At 49.5% G+C, this 18171-nt stretch overlaps 4 protein-coding genes across 4 annotated transcripts; 2 read left to right on the top strand and 2 right to left on the bottom strand.

The window, feature by feature from the left end:
• Window positions 1–52: 52 nt before the first annotated feature.
• On the top strand, window positions 53–2961 carry VC83_05230 (uncharacterized protein; the record flags this gene model as incomplete). The annotated part of the gene is made up of 2 exons (XM_024468852.1): window positions 53–2046; window positions 2093–2961. The coding sequence occupies exons 1-2, from the start codon at window positions 111–113 to the stop codon at window positions 2959–2961; spliced, it is 2805 nt and encodes a 934-aa protein (XP_024323348.1). The 5' UTR covers window positions 53–110.
• A 525-nt stretch (window positions 2962–3486) lies between these two features.
• Window positions 3487–5901, top strand: DRS1 (nucleolar DEAD-box protein required for synthesis of 60S ribosomal subunit; the record flags this gene model as incomplete). The annotated part of the gene is made up of 2 exons (XM_024468851.1): window positions 3487–5124; window positions 5176–5901. 2 exons carry the CDS (start codon window positions 3487–3489, stop codon window positions 5899–5901), a joined length of 2364 nt encoding a protein of 787 aa, XP_024323194.1.
• A 53-nt stretch (window positions 5902–5954) lies between these two features.
• VC83_05228 (uncharacterized protein) lies at window positions 5955–9402 on the bottom strand. The gene is made up of 2 exons (XM_024468850.1): window positions 7155–9402; window positions 5955–7102 (listed from the first exon to the last, which is right to left on the bottom strand). The coding sequence occupies exons 1-2, from the start codon at window positions 8696–8698 to the stop codon at window positions 6022–6024; spliced, it is 2625 nt and encodes an 874-aa protein (XP_024323193.1). The 5' UTR covers window positions 8699–9402; the 3' UTR covers window positions 5955–6021.
• Window positions 9391–15869, bottom strand: VC83_05227 (uncharacterized protein). Its single transcript, XM_024468849.1, has 4 exons — window positions 15517–15869; window positions 15350–15372; window positions 10529–15256; window positions 9391–10475 (listed from the first exon to the last, which is right to left on the bottom strand). The coding sequence occupies exons 1-4, from the start codon at window positions 15577–15579 to the stop codon at window positions 9668–9670; spliced, it is 5622 nt and encodes a 1873-aa protein (XP_024323191.1). The 5' UTR covers window positions 15580–15869; the 3' UTR covers window positions 9391–9667.
• Window positions 15870–18171: the final 2302 nt, after the last annotated feature.

Genomic DNA, 18171 nt, shown 5'->3' with positions numbered 1-18171 from the left:
AACCAACCTCTCCATCACAAAGTTTTACGGGTTACAAATACTTATCACCACATACGAAGAAGCTCTTAACTTCTACACCACGCTTTGCATACTGGAGCAATCCTGTTGCAATGCATCCAAACCCAATACCGCCTCACTTAAGGCGCCCAAATTCTACACAGAATCAAGAAGTCTCGACACAAGTTGCCTCAATGAAGCCCAGTCCAATACCTCCTTATTTAAGGCGAACCAGTGCAGCACATAGTCAAGAAGTCTTGACAAAAGCCGCTGTGGTGCAATCCAGTCCAATACCGCCTCATCAAAGTCACCCCAGCGCAGCGCATATCCAAGAAGTCTTGACAAACGCTGAGCGGGTTCCACCTCACATGAGGAGACAGCGAATTGATCACAATGTTTCGGAGGCGCTCCCTCCCAAGCCAGACTTTAGTCCGGGGTCATACGGTTCCAACGTTGGAACTCTGGCCAAAGAGAACACCAACACAGTGACCGACACAACCGAACCCGTGGCTCAATCTACAAGAACAGATAGTACGGGGAGTATAGAGCCACAGACACCTGTCATTACCAATGTGTTGACACCCCATCCACAAACGGGAACCAAGCTGGTTATTGCTACTCCTCAAGTCGACTCCGAAGTGAAGTTGGCAGAAACCCCAAGACATAAATTACCCCCACACCTGCGAAGGGGCAATATTATTCAGACTCCCAAATCTTCTGCGGATAACAGACAGATCTTCAAAAAAAGCCCAATCTCACCACCGATACCCCCCTCTGTCAATGCCAATGCGTCTCTATCCAGCTCGGATCAGATGCCAGTTCAACAGCAGAAAGGCTTGCCTAGTTCTATGGGGGAAACCACCTCGCCAGGAGAACCAAAATGGCAAGGGAATGTTGTATCCTCAAGCAACAGTCCTCTCTTGGCAGTTGGGTTCAGAGCAACGTCAAATAGACTGGCCTCCCCTATTGCAATCACTTCGTCAAACCCCAGTTCAGCTGGGTCACCTATTCATATTTTCCCATTCCATCTCAGGGAAACTCAAGTTCCAAGTTCTCTCGTCAATTCCAAAGTCACCATCAAGGAGGATTGCACGGAGATTTATGATAATCCTGGCCTTCATTCCCGAAATGAGTCAGTAGCATCCCGAGCTGGTTTTGCTCCGATAAAATTGCCTCCCCATCTGCGACGAGAACCTTCAATTCCGGTCGAAAGCACCGAGATTCTTGCTGAACAAAAGGGCCCGACACCGGTCAACGCAAATACAGCTGCCTCTCAAGAAAATGGCTCCCAGCAGTCGATAAAGGAAGCAAAGCCACATTATATCCCGCCACATCTTCGGGGCAAGAAATCGAATACGCAACAGTCTTCTGTTCTGAACAAATCGACGGCTGCTTCGATTCCAAATGAGAGTACTTCGGGCCATTCTTCCAATACTATAGGAGGTGTACCCCTGGTTGATAATCGAAAGGCTTCAATCGCGGCAAAAACCGAACTCGAGGCTGTTATAACGCAACCGCCCCAGCCTAGCTCTGGTTCAGCTCAGTTAAATGTCTGTCAGGGAGAAGAATATAATACTGGATTTTTTCTTCATACCGATGGCGGGCTTGTCAAAGACGTGGCACCCAGAGTTTATTCGGACGCTTCTATCAAAACTCACTCCGCCCAAAAAGACGGAAGTGATGCTTTGAGCGAGTGGGCAGATCTTCGAAAGCCCGGTCCGGTCAAGAGCCTGTGCATCAGCGATGACGATTTCAAAGACGACGCTTCGGTGAAGAAGTTCATTGGCGCAGCGTTGGCCGAATGCCCTGGCGATGTTATTAGACTCAACAGTCTTAATGACAATTATTTCTATACCGCAGATCCCACGGGCCAAGAGTGGCATTTGGATGTCACGGAAGAGTTTCTGAACGCCTTTGTGAAGGTTTGGCAAGAGAATCTGCCGGAAGAAGTTATCGTTGTCAATATCAAAGCGATGGAATTTATGGGAAGCTTCCCAATTAATGTCAATTCGTTTATGGATGCACTTGAACATCCTGAATCCTTTCCAAGTAAGTTCTCTTGTCATATATCGAGCCTGCTTCTAATTATTTCCAGATCCCTCTACAGATAATAAAGAGAAGCAAAAGGAATGGACTTCAAATACTGCAATGGAGCGAAGACAGACGCGGAAGCTAGCTATTGCTCGGCGTCGCCAGCGGGGGAAGAATACTTATTTTGTACCAAATATGCAACTGGGTGTCCAACCTTTCGACTGGGGAGAAGCTGCCGTTCCGGAAAAACCATATATCGCTATACACGTCCGCCCAGCGGAGATGAAAGACGTTCCTGGGATTACAGCAATCTACAATCAATGGGTCTTGAATTCTTTCATTCCTGAAGACCAGCAGCCAGTTACTGAAGAGAACATCAAGGCTGTCTTTGAGGCTACACGAAAATGTTCTTACCCGTTCATTGTCGCCATTCGAGGAGACCCTCCTGTCGGAAGCCGTGTTGCAAAGTCTAATGAGGTGGTTGGATTCGCCATGGTGGAAAGGTGTCTGGGATTTGGTGGTACCTTCAATGGCCGATCCCGATCCACCGCAATGATTCAATTCTACGTCCATCGAGAATGCTTGCGACATGGAATCGGCGGGCACTTGCTTGACCAGCTCTTGAGGCGTGTTTCCAGATTGCACGTGCCGTTTTCGGACCGCAACATTTGGATCAACCCCACCAGGGACGCTGCGTACGAACAGATCCCGAACAGATTTCACCAGATTGTGGTCAATAGACCCGTCGACAAACCAAACGACCCAGAGTTCATGTGGTTCGACGCGTTCATGAAAAAATACAAGATTTGGGAGAGGCATCGTACTCTATCTGTGGCGCGGAAGCCTCCTACAACTTCGGGGCCAGGTGCGACATTCCTCGATATTGTCACATATCAACATGAGGCAGAACTTGACGTACGTGTGGAGGGTTAATCGACGACTATGTTCAGAAATCTTCCAATTGGGCAAAGCTATTCCGCGCTTGCCAGCGACCAGCATCGATGGGTTTTATTTAGGTCGGAACCTTGTCTCCGGCCTAGCTCTGTGTGCAAACACGCTGAGATGCTTGCGATATCTTATTCAGGAGGTTTTGGATGGGGGGTGAAGAATACGCTCGATAGAACTCCTCATGACCGTGGCTATGATGGTGCGTGGCCACATTGAAGTTACAGTACTTGGTTCGCATACTCAAATTGTCTTAATGTACAACAGATGTTAATACAGCCCTTTTAAATCCCATTGATGACTTGACCTAAATTTTTAATAATATCTTGATCCTCAATGCACTTGTGCTGCGGCAGTAGAGTATTTTCGGAGTTGGAAGACCCCTGTAATATAATCCCATTTAATTGGCCGATCTTTTACCGCCTTTCGCAGCTACCATTTTCTGCCCGAAAAAGTCTCGACAACCAGAATTCATCTGCAAGGCCTGCACAATAAATCCTCAATCTTCACACAATGGTTAGCGCTAAGAAGATAAAAGCTCAGGACGAGTTCGTCCTGACTCTATCCGATAACGAAGACGAGGCGAATCCCGAACTTGAAGTAGTCCCCGCATCCAGCGAATCGAAGAACAAGAAGCGCAAACGCGGCAATGCTGCCGGTAGCAAGGACAAGTTAAAGAAGGCAAAGAAGGAGAAGAATATGGAAGGAGACGAAGAGGAGGAGGGGAATGACGGGGTTTGGGGCGCGAAAGAGGATGATGATGGAGCTATGGATTCCGATTTTGAGTTCCAGCTGGAGGCGGCGGATGCAGCAGGCGAAATGGAGGAGTTCGAAGGGTGGGGGTTTGAGAGTGCTAAGAAGAGCTTCGCTGGTGGAGCATCGAAGGCCGGCGACAAGAGGGCTGTCGATATTGACGAGATTATTGCCAGGAGGAAGGCTAAGAAGGGCGGCAAAGCGGAGGAGGTCGACGATGTTGAGAGCAACGATGAGGATGCTGTAATGCACAACGACGAAGATGAATTTATGGCGGAGGATGGGTTCGGTATGGGCGTTGCTTTAGATGAAGAGGAGAGCGGGGATGAGATGGCAGAAGATGAGAGCATGGGAGAAGCTGGTGAAGAGAATGGCGATGCCGACTCTGACGACGAGTCTGTCGCCTCTGCACAACCACACCCAGACGATATTCAGGGAGCCTCATCAAATGAGGAGTCTGACGACGACGTAGAGGAGGCCGCCCGCAGAGATGCATTTTTCGCACCGGAAGAGAAATCCGAAAAGACTGCGACGAAGGGTGAGGTTTTGTCCTTCCAGAACATGTCACTGTCGAGGCCTATCCACCGTGGCCTGGCAGCATGTGGATTTTCGGCGCCGACACCTATTCAAGCCAAGACCATTCCAGTCGCGTTACTTGGTAAAGATGTCGTCGGCGGTGCCGTGACAGGCTCCGGAAAGACCGCGGCCTTTATTGTTCCCGTCCTCGAACGTCTCTTGTACAGGCCCAAGAAAGTTCCAACGAGCAGAGTCGCCATCCTCATGCCAACTCGTGAATTGGCTATCCAATGTCACGCAGTTGCCACGAAGCTCGCCAGTTACACGGATATCAAATTCTGTCTTGCTGTCGGTGGTCTCAGTTTAAAGATCCAAGAGGCTGAGCTGCGTCTTCGCCCAGATATCATTATCGCTACCCCAGGTCGGTTCATCGATCACATGCGCAACTCGCCATCTTTCACCGTTGATACTCTCGAGATTCTTGTTCTTGATGAGGCTGATCGCATGTTGGAAGATGGTTTCGCCGATGAGTTGAATGAGATTCTCACCACAATCCCGAAGTCGAGGCAGACCATGCTGTTCTCCGCTACCATGACATCGTCTGTTGATAAGCTCATTCGTGTGGGTCTGAACAGACCTGTTAGACTGATGGTTGACGCGCAAAGGTCGACGGTCACCACTTTAGTGCAGGAGTTTGTCCGTCTGCGTCCAGGCAGAGAGGACAAGCGTATGGGTTATCTGCTTTATCTGTGCCAGAAGGTGTTCCACAACAAAGTCATTGTCTTCTTCAGGCAGAAGAAGGAAGCTCACAGAGCTCGTGTTATCTTCGGTCTGTCTGGTATGAAGGCTGCTGAGCTCCACGGAAGTTTGTCGCAAGAACAGGTTTGTACAAGTCTAATCTTCTCTTATTATCAAAGCTAACATTGTCTCAAGCGTATTGCATCCGTCGAAGCTTTCAGGGACGGTAAAGTCTCGTATCTCCTTGCTACTGATCTCGCCTCCAGAGGTCTCGATATCAAGGGAGTCGACACAGTCATCAACTACGAAGCCCCCCAGTCACTTGAGATCTACCTGCACAGAGTCGGTCGTACGGCTCGTGCTGGCCGCAGTGGTCGCGCATGTACTCTTGCCGCCGAGCCCGACCGTAAGGTCGTCAAAGCCGCCGTCAAGACGGCGCGGAGCCAGGGAGCCAAGATCGCCTCGCGCGTCATCGAGTCTAACGACGCAGATGCATTCGCTGCTAAGGTATACGGGATGGCCGAGGAAATCGAGGAAGTTCTGAAGGAGGAGAAGGAAGACAAGCAACTGGCTCAGGCCGAGATGCAGCTCAGGAAGGGTGAGAATGTGATGGTGCATGAGGATGAGATTAAGTCCCGCCCGAAGCGAACTTGGTTCGAGAGCGAGGCGGATAAGCGGACTGCGAAGAAATCTGGGCGCGCCGAGTTGAATGGGCCAGAGAGCATTTTGAAGAAGAGCATTAAGGGGAAAATGAGCGGGAAGGATAGAAAGAAGCTGGATGACCATGAGTCAAGAACAGAAGGGAAGGTGTGGAAGAAGGGGAGGGCAGAGAGGGAAGGGAAGGGTGCATTAGCGCCACAGAAGGGCAAGAGGAAGGTGGCAGGTGGGAAACCACCAGGAAAAGGAAAGCCGCGGAGGTAAACTGGAGCTGTTGTGGGAATGATTATTTATATTTTGAGAGGACTTTGTATAATCCTTCACGAATATGTCATGCCGCCGTCCCTGCATTGTCTATCAATATTCTTTCCCATTGCCTCACCACTAATTCTTCAAGTCTTTCACCTTTGCTTCTCCCCCTCCCTTTCCTGTCTTTCCCTTTCCGTCGGCTCCATTGTGCCCTTCCACACCCATCTCCCTCATGGCATTCTGTACCAACTTCGACGCCCGCTCTGCAACATCATCCCCCTTCCGCCATTTTACCAGAGTCACTCCCTCTTTACCCAAAAGTTCGGTTGCTCTTGCCCACCTTCTATTCCACAACTCCAACTTCTTGTTGATCGGCGGAGTGCTGGCGCCAGAAGGAAGATCAGAATCTGAGCTGTCGGGGCGCTTAAGAGTCGATGATACATCGGCCCGAGATGAGCGGTAAGCGTTGATTCTGTTTGAAGCCGAAGTAGCGTAAGAAGCAGCTTTTGCAGTTAAGGCTTGGCGGGTAGACAAATTTTCGAATGAAGAGTTCACCGATTGGGGCAGCGAAAGATCACTGCCGAAAGGAATATACGGCGAGACATTGGGCATAACATTATATGTTTCCGCTGCTTTGGCAGATGCAGCGGAAATATAACTGTCGTCGCCAGATGGCGGCTGCTTTTTCTGTTTTTCTTCGTCTGGGAGAGGGTTGTTGGGTTTAGACGTGCGTTGGTGGGTTTGGTGAGATGGTTCTGCCGGCTTGTTTCCAACACGTGAATCATGTGGTGCGTTCTCGAATGATAAAGTCCTGCTTCTTAACGAGAGAGGCTTGATAGGTCGTGGCGGTGGTGCTGGTGGTTTAGCTCCTTTTTCAGCAACGGATTTCCTCTTGATCTGCGGCGACTCTAGTTCTACAAGGTCTGCATTGAAGCGCGAAGTGTCATTACTGGAAGGTTTGTGAGCCTCATCGGCTTCGTCACCAAAATCGATAAGGTCGCCCATTATTGGTCCTGTGCTTGAAGCTGCCCGTGCTGGCAACGGAGGTCGCTTGTCAGGCCGGTCTGATACATCAGGTTTTTTGGTTCGCGTATTGCTACCGTATTGCCCCTGATTTTCTGGTTTCTCAGGCAATCTTCGAGAAACATAAGACGCGCCGTAGCTTTCGTCAAAAAATGGCTGCTCAATTGGCGTGGTTACGTCTCGAATAAAGACCCTATACTCCGTTAGCCACAATGTTAGAAGCATTTGGAGCTGTGGTGACATACCCAATGATCCTACCAGGGTTCGCAAGCACAACATCCGTGTATACTTCCAAATCCGCCTCCCCGCTATCGCCCACAAGCAAGAACTTCCTCTCCGGGAAATCTCGAAGGATTCTTTCCAGCGTGCCTTTCTTTCGTTCCGCAACAGGCTCGAATATCCCTTGCAACATCCCACTATATTGCTTCAGATGGTAGCTTCCAGGCGGTAGTCCGGCAGTTTGAAAAAATGTTGCTAATACAGGAAAAAGCTGCCATGGCGAATTCGATACGTAATGTATACCAACGCCCATATCGTACATCTGATTATACCACTCTTTGACACCATCAATGGTAAGGTCGCTCAGGTTTCGGATAAAGGCATTTCTGAAGATTGTCCGTGCTCCGCTGCTAATTGATGAGTGTTTAACAGTATCGTCGACATCGCTGATCACGCTGACGCCTTTCGGCTCTGTGATCCTCACCTCTTCTGTAGCTGATAGGTTTTCTGAAGCGAGAACGCGGATATGTGTTGGTACAAAGTCTAAGGCGGCTCTCAAATCAAAGTGACCGGATTCGTTCGTTATTACAGTTTTCGATTGGGACGACTTGTTGTCGTAAAAGAAAACAGTTATTGGCGTCGATACAAGCGGATTCGTCAAAAATGGCATTATCCTAGTCATGAGATTCGTATTTGCTGCCTTCAGCTCTTCTGGGCTCATATCCGATGGTTGATTCCACGATGACCGTTTCGGAACTTGGCCAGATCCTAGCGGTTGCCCGGGAGTTCCTTGAGATCGGTTACGGCTGCCACGCATGCTATCAATGCGGAGTCCCTGTCCATGGCCCTCACTATAGCCTCCTCTCGCTGCAACCTCCGCTTCATCTTCTCCTTTCCGCATAATTTCTTCGGCCTCACGTGTGATCCTCTCCTCGTCTCTCTGAGCTTCATGAGCCTCGTGCCTAGCTTTCAGGGATGTGCGCTCAGGGCTGCCCTCGCGGCTCTTCGACGTTTTCAGTGCAGGGACGCCACTGAGCTGTCGAGCAAGCCCTAATAGCAGGCGATTTTTGCGATTCATCGGGCCTCTATGAGGCGTATAAACCCAGCCTCGTACATCCACATCAACGATCGCCTTGTCGTCTTCATATTTTTCCCATTCTCCCTTCCACCACTCCGAACCAATGTCTGTACTGTCACCGCTTCGAGTTTGCGTCAGATCATCGGACGCCAGTTGCGAGTTGGGCTGTCGCTTTACGTGCCGCTTGCAGTATGAAGGGAACAGAATCAGCTCTTCGTTTCCATGCCTAACAATCGATACATCAGGAAACGACCCAGGCATTGGGTCTTTGTCTTCGTCGTCCTCTTTCCTTGCTTCCCATTTTGCATTCGCAGCAGTTTGATATGACTGCCTCAATTCATTCGCCGCTTTAAGGTATCCTGCAATCTTCCGTCTCCTGCCTCCTCTCTCGGGGGCTTCATTCACTTCTGCCCCCTCATTCCTTCCGTGGTCATGAGTTGTGCCGTATTCAAATTCGCCGCTTCCTCGTCGAGGGTATCTCGGTGTGGTCATTGCAGTTCTTTTTACAGAGCTTGCATCCTTATCGATATATTTGCTTGCGCCGGTGATTATTCTTTGGCGGCGGCCGCGGAGGTACTCGAGAATACCTCGACGTTTAGGGACTCTTGCTAGCCGCTTTCTCTGGCGGTCGACAAGAAATCTGTAGATGCGCGCTTGGGTGCGGTGTTTGTAGTAGGGAAGGGTATTGAAGCGGAAGTCGGCTTGGTGATCTCGGACCTTGCGCCAGGTTTCTGAAAAGAGGTATCGCAAGAATGATGCTCGGTGGTGAGGCTGTGGACGCAGACTGTTCGTGAGGGACTTGGACGTCCGAAAGCGAAAGGGCGCCAGCTTTGAAGAGGCGATTATTAAACCAAGCCTGGTAGTTGCTCGTGAGCGAAATGGTTATTCGCTTCGTTGGAAATATATCTTCGTGGGCAGGGTTCAACAAGCCCAAGACGAATGCGCGATGGCTATGGGAACTGCGCGACAGTGAATCAAATGTAGGCGTGATTAGGTCACAGGTGCAATAAAGACGATTAAAATGCGAACGCGATCACGCTGAAATCTGTTCTTAACGAGTGTGGGATTGCGACGAGACTTGAGGAACTGGAGGTGGGGTGGACGTCATAACAGCCCCGAAGACCCCTGCCATTTTTGGGTTATTGGCAAGCGGCTTTGCCGCTCTCGTCAATCAAAGCCCTCCCATCTACTTCAAGAGTCTTATGTGTGCTGTTGAATCAGCTTCAATGATATATACGAATCAATGATTTCTTATTTTCGAGAACTATACGCTCCCTCACTTAGAGGTACAGCGTAATATTTATTGCGCTTCGTTGCCTCATGAGTTAAGCTCATCCCCCCACCTGAGCTGGTATAGAATCGCTCATAACTGGCTATATACACAAAAGAGTACCAAAAAACTCCTCATATGCTATTCCAGGTTCCCTCGGTGTCGTCTAACGCTAGTCGTAAGCAGTAACTTTACTCCAAATCTCTATGTTGCCCAGCAAGATTCATATGCATCATCGCTTCCTGTCCCCAATCATCCTCTGTGGTGGGATTGGCAACTTTTAATATTCCTTCACTGCCCGACCCAGCGTGGGAGACTGGGCGCTGACTGGGCAGTGTCCAGGTGTCCCTTTTCCGCTCTCCCAAAGCAGGCAGCGGTGGCGGCGGGTAAGATGGTGGCTTTGGACCTGGCTGTGGAGGCATTGGCGATGGATGCCGTTCTGGGCCACCAAACCTGGGCTCGCCATATTCCGCTGTTGACAGAGTAGCCTCGGGGTTGCCACTCATACTAGCGTCTGGCCGTGCCTCTGTTGGTGTAGTTTCGCTCGGGCCAGCAGACGAAATATGTATGTCCCTGTACTCACTGACTGGCATTTCCACAACTCCCGGCGGCGGTGAGTATGTGGTGTAGCTCTGACGTTGGGCATCTGCTTCATTACGAAGGCTGCTGGCAATGATACTACTGTTCCACACGCTGGCTCCTTCTGCACGCGGCTCGGCGCCTTCGTTGACATCTAGACCAGCATCGGCGTCTCGAATGCCAAACTGGGCCATTGTGCGCATTTTTCTAGTAACCCACGATGCGAGAATCTTGCCACGCTGTTTCTCTCCAAGTCGTGAGCGAGGGAAGTCTCCCTTATTGACAAAGGCAACAATGTCAACAATAATCTGATGCTCATTCAGGATCGCGTTGACAATGACGGGCACAATGGATGCTAGGTAGGCTTTTCGTGCAACTTCAACTAGGACAACAATTAGTCCACCAGCCTGGAAGACGGCACTGTTTCGAGAGTTAGCAAATGTGCATAGTTAAGTTTAAAGAGGTAGACTTACCTGCCACCCGAGACAATGCTTCGATGACACTTCTCGATCGAATACTCGATATCCATGGGGAAATGGCTCAAGCCATTAATCTCGAACGTCTCTCCAATACTACCAAGTACAAAAAGCACCTGCATGTCTACCTGAGCGCCATTGGGCCCGATTGGCCTGCTAACATTGTATAAGAATCCAAGATCTCCAGTCCGTACGTACTGGACGGTTGGATCTCCGTCGACAGTTCTTCCGTCAAAGCGTTCCGAGTCAAACAGATCCTTTGACATATAGAAGGACTTCACGCAAGCCTCGGACACGACCCAGATCTCACCGAACTCGCCATCGTGGCACAAGTGGCGGTTCTCCGGGTTGACAATCGCAATTTGCGTTGATACCGGGACCATGCCCGAATCTTCCACCAGTAACGCTTTCGGGTCCGAGTCGGGGTCAACTGGGTAGATCAAACCTCTCCGCAATGCTCTTGTGTCAAGCCAAAGCTCAATGGGCTCGATGCACATATATGACCGCGATGCTATCATCGGATTCAAAATATGCGAATAAATCGTGTTGATGGCTGTCCTATCCAACCCTGTGGCGGCGAAGTGTAGACGCACTTTCTGGAACACATCAACGCGTGGTCTCCCTTCGGAAGAAATCATCATATTCTTCAGTTCGTGCAGGGCGAATCCTTTACCAGGCATCATGGCCATGGCGTGGTCCAACATTTGAGGAGTCGCATATGTGTCCTTGATCTTATACCGAGATAAAGTCTGGAATAAGGATCCAGGGTTCTGCGCAAATTCCACTGGAGACAGAAGGTAAGTCGGGGCGCCAACAAAAATACCCATCAGGACACTATGGATAAAGCCAAGGCCACTCGTACTACGCACACATCCCATAACAGGACGCGAGCTAGTCATCTGGCAAGTTTCCTTCTGCACTTTGCAAACACCCATAATCGTGTCATGGCCAAGTTGAACAGCCAGGCGACGTTGGTCGGGCGTCCAGTATATCCACACAAGAGCAGGGAATCCTGGCTGAACCCACGCAGGTTGCATTGTTAGACCAAGATCTCTGCAGCCACTGTTTTGCTTGGAGGGCTTCGTCGTATTGTAAATAGGCGGCATGCTAATCTTTAGTACCTGAGCAGACTGCTTCAGGTGCTGAGAGACGACTTTCAGTTTTAGAAGGTGGTCCACCTCCTGATTAGCTATAATCGCCTTAACCTTGTATTCGGCAATTATATGGAGTATTGCTGGCGCATCTTCACTGAGACGGTTCTGATCAAGTGGTGCCATCGGTATGGCCGTTACTCCTAGGCAGAAGCAAGCATGAACTGCATATACGAAGTCTTCGGAGTGCGTATACATGAGCATCAAGCAATTACCTGCTCTGACCTTCACCTTGTTCTTGAGGTACATGGCCACAGCAGCAACCTTGGTGTCGAACTTTTTCCAAGTGATCCCTTTAGCTTCCTTGCCCCTGCTATCAATGGTGCAGTAGGAAAGCTCTTCGGCCTGTCGAGCAACGCGCCATTGTGACAAATCAACAATACTGGTGAAATTGTTCAACGGGGTCGAGGTCCTGTCATCGATAACTACTTCGCGAGGGTCGAAACCAGAGTATTGCTTCTCTCCTGGTAAGAGGATATCTTCTCGGGTCTGTGACGCCAAAGGCGACCATATGCCTCCCATCGGGTCAACGCCAACTGGAAGATTAAGGACAGCCCTCTCAACGCCAAATTTAACGTGCACACAGGGCAGATTTCCAAGGTCAAACTCTTTCCGGCAAAGCATGTTTCCAATCTCCCGCCGGCCGTTCTTGAAAACCTTGGGTAATGTGTTTGCGGCAGTTATCATGACGCAGTATACGCGGAGATGGTGTTCTTGCATGAGAACCTCCATGCATCTTTCAGACAACGAGTCGAGCAATGCAGTATCGAGCTGACGCGGTGGCCCCCCTGAAGTGGTCGGTGCTGTTGAGGCGGACTGTGACTCCAGTAACACAATTGGAAGATGTTCGTCGTTAACAAATACGTCGAATGCTGAACAATCGAAGATCTTTGGCACATTCTTCATAATGCTGACGATAATATGCTGGACGAAGAAGTAACGGAACTCAGCGATCTCATGGCCATGCTCAACCCATTCAACCTTTTGTCGAAGGCGATCTTCGTACAATCCTAGGACAAATACCTTTCCTTCGATTACCGTGCCCAATAAGCCGGTACGGAGGAATTCTGGCTCAATTACCATTGGTGTTGGATCACCGTGGGCGAATTTATACGGCCGAGCATGGAATATTTGCTCGGTATGCTTTGGAAGTGCCCAGAAACCCCCTGAAAGAGATGGCGAGTCAACCCAGATCTCTCCAATAGTGTGGGTGGATGCTAATAATCCTGTCTCGGGGTCCACTACCGCCAAAGTTGCGTCCGGTATTGGGTAACCAAAGGCACCGACGCGGACTGTGCCAGCCTCGTTTCCTCTCTTCTTAGCTTCGTCACCAATCGCGATCACAACGACTTCATTCGTCTTCAAAGCCTCACGATCTAAGAGTGCCTCTCCAAGTTCGGTTCTTTCTTTCCTTTCCGTGGGTGTTGTTGTCCCGCCTCCCCCGATGAGACTACCAAAACCGTTCTGGCCAGAGATTCTCTCTTTCTCCTTTTCCCCGGCCTTGTCTTTCTGTCTCTCATCAATCGATGATGTTTCCGAGCCTACCTCCAGGCTCAAAGGGCAACCCATCCTCTCTTCTCCTCCAAGCCAATCTCTCATGCTTATCACCATGCCTCCGTGTTCAGGTAAGCAAAGCATTGGAGCTACAAGTTCTCGTGCTCGAGGATTTCGCATCGGTTTCAGCCATCTATCGGCCAGAACTTCATGGAATTCGCAGTCCACAGTTAGGGTATCAATCAGACATAGCCTGACGTGTTGGAAATTCGGTTCCATGCCTTTCTTAAAATTTCGAGTTGTCATCGGATCTTGCTGGTAATTGTATGCCGCACGCTTCAGCCCTGGATAATCGGCTAGCATTAGGGTAGCTTTGTACTTGGTAATTATGTGAGCATATAGCCCAGGCGTCTCGACCGCAGCACGCTCTATCCAAACATTGGTGTGACCCCCGTATACGGTCAAAAGTACACCCATTATCATCCCAATACCATGTCGAGGATCCAAATATGATAATAATATGTCACCCTTGGTTGACTTCGATCCCGACATTGGTCGTCCGCTTTTATCCCGTAGCGACGAGTTGAATGTGTCACCACCTGTGTTTGACGGGACAGTATCCAGTATCGCACTTAAACATGCCATTTGATGCATTATTGTTCGATGGCTCATAACCACTCCGCGCAAGTCCCCAGTCGGTGCCCGCGAGAACTCTATGTATGCCAGGTCGGGTACAGCCAATGGTGGAGTTTCGTCCTTCTTTTTGGCATGAAAGCTGCCGAATTCGTTTGTCTTCCACCATTCAACACCGCGAGGCCAGGTCAACTTCTGTGCTGTTATATCTCTTTGAAACGCCTTCAGGTTGTTATCGGTGGTAAGTGCCAAATGTGCCTGGGTCGACGTAAGAATTGTGTTTAGCTTCACATAATCTTCGAGGTCATTGATTGGAACTGCGACGACTCCGGCAATAAAACAGCCAAGTAGGGCGATGGCAAACTCTATGATCTCGGTGTCGCGGTATATTAAAGCTACGCGATCTCCACGATAGAGTGAGCTCTTGTCTCGGATGACTTGTGCTACTTTCTCCGCTCTGCTGCTCAACTTATCCCAGGTTATAGACGATATCTCTTTTCCTTTGCTGTCCAGTACCCAGTATGCTGGTGCTCTCCCTGTGGTCCGGCTGCGATGGCGTAACACAGCTGCTATGTTATCGAATTTCGACATAGGGGTAATTCCATCATGAGGATCGTATACCGCGAAGGGTACATCTCGCGGCTCCAATGGCATTTGGTAGTCAAGAGCCGCTGGAGGCGGGAGATCATTGGCTGTAAGCATTGGCGGGGCCACACCAGCGGTGGGAGAGAACGTTTCGCTAACTGAGTATCTATGCATCCCAACGGCATAAGCATGTTGTTGCGGCTGATTGTCATAAGCTTGCTGGCCTGCAAAGTCAGAGAAGTAGACTTGCTGAGCATCCAGCATAGTTCCACCCTGACTTTCATCATACACTGTCCCCCTGTGGGGTTGGTCGTATATCAGTGCCCCTGCCTGGCTCTGAATATATTGTTGAGGTTGGTGCTCCGGGTGCCCTTCTTGATGTTCTGCATTATAGGTATAGTTCGCACCAGACGCCATCGACATAGCTGACCCCTTGGAGGGCCCAGGTAAAAATGGTTTTCCACCAACATCCAGATATAGGGACTCTTGTGCCTGCAAGGGTGGTCTGAGGATATTTGGCGAATCAATGGGTGTCATCCCCCGGGTTTCCGGGTTTGGTGAGAGCTCAGACTTTATCTCTTCACTATAGGGTTGGTAGGTGTTCGGCATTGGCTCAAAGCGGCCAGAGGAAATTCTGGCAGGCGATTGAGCAGGTATATCGGGTGAATCGCTGTATGCGGTTGAATATCGCTGGTATCCCTCCGAGTCGCCGCCATTGGGCGCCGCGAGCGAAGCATTGCGAGAGCCGTCATTTGTGCGGCGGGGTGAATCGTCTGGCGCATGGATTCGTAGACCCCTCGGTTCCGCCAAAGATGAAGGCCCTAGGTATTGAGCCAGTAATTGCGTTCGGCGCTTCTGGTATCTAAGAGACGGAAAATGTCAGCAAATGCGCCACGCGATGGCTCTAAACTAGCATTGCTTCGTGTGTCGCAAGCTTCGTTGAATAGGACCATACCCTTTTTGTGTAATATCTGCTTCCTATTGGTAACTATTAGCATTTACCCAATCGAATGTAATGTGCCAATGGTTTGAATGAACAAAAGCTGAGTGGGAAAACATTATACATCCCCGCATTCAATAAGGCCGCTCGTGGCTATGGATTGAGCATCTTGTGAGACATACCTCTAGCTCGAGTTCAAGCTCCTCAAGTTTGGCGCGCAGCTCGGGGTTATCTTCTGCGTCCATTATGGGTGGCCCTCGGTCGACTGTTTAGAAGCAGGTCATACGGAAACCGGCACCATTCACGAAGTCGCAAGTCGCGGTCCAAAAGTAGCTCGCATGCAGGTGGGATGGCCCATGAGTTGCGCTCAATAAATGGATAAAAAAGATCGATAAGCCAGACTTTAAAGAGGTACGTAACAATAGAACAAGATTGTGTCCGTAGAAGTGATAAATCTACTGTTCGTGCTCTGTCTCAGCAACGCTGACAAGTTAGCCTTGCCAAGATAGATACGAGCCTGATGTGTGGATGCAACCTCGATAATCAGGCCGATAACGACGATCTATTACGGGGCTCACAGCGCCTCTTGGCCAAGCGATTACCTAAGCGCCAATGCGGATCAACAACAAAAGCTAAACTGCATATTTAAATCGTTCTTCAATTCCCAATCTTTACATACAAAAGCGCGATGCTTTCGTCTTTGTTGTGTAGTAGCGGTCCCAACAGATTCACCTCAAGTTGATGCACATCTTGCTCACTCAAACTGACTGTAGGCGGCCTTTTCTTTGCTCAGGTCAAGTTCATGTTGTGTGTGTGTCGCAGTCACAGCCCTTGAACGACCGTCTTGTTGGTAAGTCACACTTGTTTTCTACACAGATGGGGCATCCCCGTGTATGGACTGTATTGGACAGCCTCTGACCAAATGATGAATACCATGCTGTAACTTCTCAAAGCCCTATGGGCTTGCTGATGACACTCTTGGAGACCTTCTGATATCAAGTCGTCCAATAACGCGTTTTATTCTAAATTCATAATCATGATGGTTTTCTAACTTTCATTACAGGAAACGCTCCGTTTGGTAAAAATAACTTCTTATTCTGATACGCCTAAACAACACAGCTACCTTTGTTCCTCGTTGATGCTCTACCTTTCATTCGCGCTGCTAGCCAAAGTGGCACAGCCAGTGGATGAAAGCTGTCTTTATTACGTGTAGCCAATGACTATAGATACCGAATGGAGAGATAATTATAATTCCATTGTTACTTGCTTTGTCATTGCCTTCGCATTATGAAGCTTCGACCATTCCTGTTTGACCGTGGACAATGGACGCTTTTCAAAGGCAAATACGTATATATATAAGTTCGCATGTGCCTCTCATTTGCTTTGTTGTATATTAATTACTGCTCGTGGGAAATCGACGACGATTTACTCTTCAAGTCAAGACAGGTTGTATACTAGATTTCGCTGGTCGACATCCAATGACTTCTCCAAAGCAGCATATATTTGGACTTGGCCTCACTTCGGGGGCAGATGGCGATGCAGCTCATCAAAATGACGATGGTTTAGGGTTGTTCACCGATATATACGACAGTGGTGTGGGTTGTGGCGATACTGATCTCGAGTGTCAAGGTACGGAGAGTGTGAGCTTCAACCAAAATACCGATATTAATTCACAGATACAGCCGCTCATAAGAAATGAGATACCGAGGCTTCCTTCCGGTAACTTCCCGGATATTCAACAGCAGCCCGCCATAAGGAGCGAGTCACCAAGGTCTCGCCTCAATAACTCATCAGACATTCAACAGCAACCCGTCATAATAAACGTGCCACGGAGCTCTCCTTTCATCAAGTCCCCAGATATTCAACAGCAACCGGTCATAAGAAACGAGTCACCAAATTTCCCGTTCAATAACTCTTGGAATATTCAGCAGCAGCCGATCACAGGGAATGAGCCAACGGGGTCTCCCTTCAATAACTATGACTCCTGTGGCACTCAACAGCAGCCCATCATAATAAAGGAGACGCCAGAGTTTCGTTCCGATAACTCTTGGGGCAATCAACAGCAGCACTTAGATATTGTTAACGCCACCAACGGTTCAAAACCTCTACTGGGAGATGTATACAATGATATATGGGAGCTACCATCGCCAAGCGACCCGATCTGGTCTCAATTTACCCAACGCCCATTCGAGCCTCAGACGAGTAACGATGCCAGCAATCATGAAACGATTCCCGGTGGTGAACATATTCCACAACAGCGCCCACTCCAGACTCTGTTGAACAACGGCACCAGCGATCAAACAAATCCCGGTGCCTATATCGAGCACAATCCAGGACAGCCCTCATTCCAGACTCAGACAGACATCAGCAATAGCAATCATGAAACGAATCTCGGTGCCACTAATGAATACAACCCAGGATTCGCTGGACATGCTCAAATTCCACAGGCTCAAGCACCTTATATCAACCAAGACATACCACATACAACCCGGCCTCAACAAGGCAACCCTCCTCCCATCAGCCAAGGTATATCAAGTGATACTATCAATGAGCTCTCTGAGCTCCATCCACTACGACAGTACCTTGCCCAATCTTCGCAGCCGCCCCACGTATCGCTCAAGCGAGTAGCAGGTGAGGAATATATCCCGGTACCAAATGACGCCCCAGCATTACAAGGACCCCAAGCCAAACGCCTCAAGACAAACAACGGCAACGCCGCTCCAGTTCCTCGGAAGGCCAAAGCGAATGATTGGAAACTCAACTTACGCACAGCCAGGCGTATTGAGCTCGATCCGACGCAGTACTACCAACCCCTCGCACAAACACCACAGAGCTGG

The sequence above is a fragment of the Pseudogymnoascus destructans genome (genome assembly GCF_001641265.1).
Source record: "Pseudogymnoascus destructans isolate 20631-21 unplaced genomic scaffold scaffold_13, whole genome shotgun sequence".
Classification (NCBI taxonomy): Eukaryota; Fungi; Ascomycota; class Leotiomycetes; order Thelebolales; family Thelebolaceae; genus Pseudogymnoascus; species Pseudogymnoascus destructans.
This window is presented reverse-complemented; position numbering and strand designations above follow the sequence as displayed.